Genomic DNA, 3228 nt, shown 5'->3' with positions numbered 1-3228 from the left:
CCCCCCGCGCACCCGAGTCCTCGTCGGCCGCCTCGCGCGCCCGGTGCACGGGGTAGAGCAGCGGCGTCACCAGGCCGTTGTTGGGCTGCTGGTAGGCGCYGACCAGGTCGGTGAGGCTGCGGAAGCACTTTGCCTGGATGCCCTGGATGGTCTGGGGAAGGAAGAGGACAGGACGTTGCCGCGGCGTTTCCCAGCGCCGCTCCGGGCGCTCGGCGCCGCTGCTCACGCCGTGATGCCGGGCAGGGAGGAAGGGCTCGTGCTCCCGCGGTGGGTGACGAAGACGGGCAACCGGTTTATGGCAGCCGAGTGCAAAGGTTTAAAGCCGCGGGCTTAAAGGSGGCAGCGGGCCGGGCGGAACAGGGCGCTGCCGGGGAGCCGGCGTTCCCAGGCCGCAGCTGCGCTCAGCGCGTCGGAAACCTCGGCGAGGCCGCGCTGCAAAAGGGCTCCGTGCACAGAATTCACATCCTGTGGCGCCGCGCGCTGAAGCTGGCTTATGCAAAAAGAAAACCACACCGCTCGCTTGCGGCTCCAGCGCGCATGGAAGTGCAAACGCCGCCTCTGCAGGCGCGGCGCACGCGGCCCCCCCGACGGCGGCGGCGGCGGCGGCAAACGCGCCAGCCTGCCCACCCCCAAATCCCGCCGGACCCCCAAATCCCGCCGCCGGCCGGGCTCGCCAGCTCGCTCCCGGCCCGGGGCGCGACGGCGGGAGCGGGACCCGCTGCACCCACCTGGACGGAGAGCAGCCCCTCGTCGTCGGGGAGGATGCGGTAGGTGTGCACGTGCCGCTGGAACCTGCCGCGAGCAAGCAGGGGCTCAGCGGGTGCCCGCGCGTCCCCTCGCACGGGCTGGGCCGCCGGGGGGGGGGACGCGGCCGGGGGCGCCCCGAGACCGCGGTGCGACGGCCGCGGGCAGCACGCAGCAAAACGCGGCACGGCCGGAGCGCGGCTTTGTCCCGGTGGGCTCGTCGGGGGCCGCTGCACCGGCGCCGTGCTGCAYGCTGCTGCCGTGACCCGGCTGACGGGTTAGTGTCCCCCCCCCCGGGCGCTCCTCGGCACCATGTGTTTGCAATTTGCACCACGCGCCGGGCCAGGAAAACCATAGGAAACGGGGCGGCATCCTTCCAGCCCGGCGCGAGGCACCGCCCCGTGCCCTGCGCGCCTCGCTCGCGGCTGCGGACGTGTCGCCGCGCCGCGGCCGGGCCCCCGGCAGCCCCCGGCGCCGAGAGGACGCCTCGGCCCGGCACGGAGGCGGCGGAGGGCTGGGATGCTCTCGGCCGCCCCGGGGAGGTGACGACGGAGGAAGAGCCGGGCTGGCGCATCTGACTGCGGAGGGGGCGTTTGCATCGCACCCCCAGAGCCAGGAATCAGCTGGAGCTGGCGCAGGGGGTCTGGCTGTGGGGCAGAGCCCCGAGCGGCCCCCGCTATGGAAAGCGGGATTGCCGGGGAGGYGGAAAGTGCTCCCATGCATCCGCGCTCCCCCAGGCGGGGAAAAACCCGCTGCTCCTGTCTCGGCTGGCCCGGTGGGGCTTGGCGCTGCGGGAGCGCGAGCGGGCGACTCCAAAGTGCTGCCTGCGCCCTTCCCGGCACGCTTGGGTGCCGGCACYGTTCCCCGGCGGCTCCCTCCGTTCCCAGGGGCCGCTCGCTCTCCRGGGAGCGAGTGTCCGCAGCCCGGGCGTCCCCAACGCTCCCAGCGCTCCRTGCTCCGCTGATGTGCGGGTGGGGCAGGCAGGGAACGCTGGGTTTTGCCCCAGCATCGAATCCCTCAGGTCTTCGTGAATTTTGGGGCTGAGCAGGGCTCCTGGTCGGGATCCGGCCCAGGGACACGGCACCTCCTGCGGCCGGACCTGGGCATCGCTCGGAGCTCCCCGCGCAGCCGGCCGGGCTGCCGGAGCGGGTGGCAGCTCAGCCGGTGCTGCCTGCTTTTCCCAGGAAACGGCCTTGCTACCGCCCCGAGTGACAGCGCCGGGGTCCCACACGGGGTAACGGGGGAGAGGGACCGCGGAGGGGGCCGAGGGCGAGGAGGAAGAGGAGAAGCGAGGCAGGTAACTCACAGGAGGCACAGGGCGTACGCCCCGGACACGGACTCGCTGTCCCGCACCAGGAAGCATCCGTCCTTGCCCGCTTTGGCCAGCAGGTCTTCAGCCACCACCCGGCTGATGTCGCGGTGGTACCAGCTTGCTGCCGCCATCCTCCGGCGCGGCGGGCAGCCCCGGGGCCGAGCCCAGCATCGGCCCCGCCGCCGGGGTCAGCGGCGCTCGCCGGGACGATGAGGATGAGGACGGCGGGGGCGGGCAGGCGGCGGGGAAGGCGCGAGCCGGGGGCTGCGGGTCACGGGGACGGTCGCGTCCCGGYGGGGCCCGGCTGCGGCGGCGGGAAGGGGCAGCGGCCGGGGGTGCAGATGCTCTCCATCCACCTGGCTCCAGCCGGCCTGTCCAGAGCGGGGAAGAGGCACGGATCAGCGAACCGGACCTTTCCCCAGGCAGCATCCCGCTGCCGCCCGGGGCGCCCAGCTCCCGCGGACGCACGCGCTCACCTTCCCTCACTCGTGCCGCTGCTGCCTCCGGCCCCGGAGCAGCGGAGCCGGGAGGATGCACGGGCCGACGGCAGCTTCCTCCGCCCGGACCCCGCGCTTCCCCGCGCCGGGGTGGCCGCCCCCACCGCCGCCGCTGCCGCTGCCGGGCCTGCTCCGCTCGGCACGCCGGGCTCCCCGCCGCCGCGCTTCCTCCTTCGCCGCACTTCCCTGGCCCCGCTCCTCGCTCCTCCTCCCCGCCGGCGGGCTCGCGGCCGCCCGGAGGAAGCCGGCGCAGTCATGTGGGTGCCGCGGGGGCCGGGGCCGGTCCCCCTCCCAACCGGGGCGGCCCCCGGGGCTTTCTCCTTGCGGCATCAGCAGGGCCAAAAGCCGGAGCGCGCGGCCGGGTCCCATCCCCGCTGGCGGCACCGGAGCTCGCTCGGCTCGGAAAGCCCCGGGCTGCAGCCGGCGAGCTGCACAGCCGAGGGCGACGCGGGTCGCCCGCGCGGCAAATGCTTTGCAGGGCTCAAAACGCGGCCGCGGGCGGGGGGGGAGGTTTGCACAGCGGAGCGACGGGGCTGCCGGCTTTGGCCATCGCACCCCCCCGGCCTGTCCCCGCGCAGGGCAGCGCTCCCTAGCCATGGGCAAAGGCGGATTTTGGACGGGACGAAACGCTGGCTAAAAACTGGTCGGCGCTCGGCAAAGGGACCCGATTCACAC

The 3228-nt window shown here is 74.3% G+C and overlaps 1 protein-coding gene across 1 annotated transcript in view; it reads right to left on the bottom strand.

Moving 5' to 3' along the window:
- LOC112966307 (phosphatidylinositol 3,4,5-trisphosphate 5-phosphatase 2-like) overlaps window positions 1-2246 on the bottom strand; it is a gene marked incomplete at its 3' end in the record, with an annotated part of 10145 nt that extends 7899 nt beyond the window's left edge. The window contains exons 1-3 of the mRNA XM_026066288.1: window positions 2051-2246; window positions 729-792; window positions 1-151 (exon numbers count right to left, since the gene is read on the bottom strand). The exon at window positions 1-151 is cut by the window's left edge and continues 1 nt beyond it. Coding sequence (XP_025922073.1) covers window positions 1-151; window positions 729-792; window positions 2051-2187 — 352 coding nt within the window. The remainder of the gene's footprint in view (window positions 152-728; window positions 793-2050) is intronic.
- Between the last annotated feature and the right edge of the window lie 982 nt (window positions 2247-3228).

The sequence above is a fragment of the Apteryx rowi genome, unplaced genomic scaffold (assembly GCF_003343035.1).
Source record: "Apteryx rowi isolate R43461 unplaced genomic scaffold, aptRow1 scaffold_24, whole genome shotgun sequence".
In the NCBI taxonomy this organism is placed as follows: domain Eukaryota; kingdom Metazoa; phylum Chordata; class Aves; order Apterygiformes; family Apterygidae; genus Apteryx; species Apteryx rowi.
Note: the sequence above shows the minus strand (reverse complement) of the source record. Positions and strands in the feature narration are given on the sequence as shown.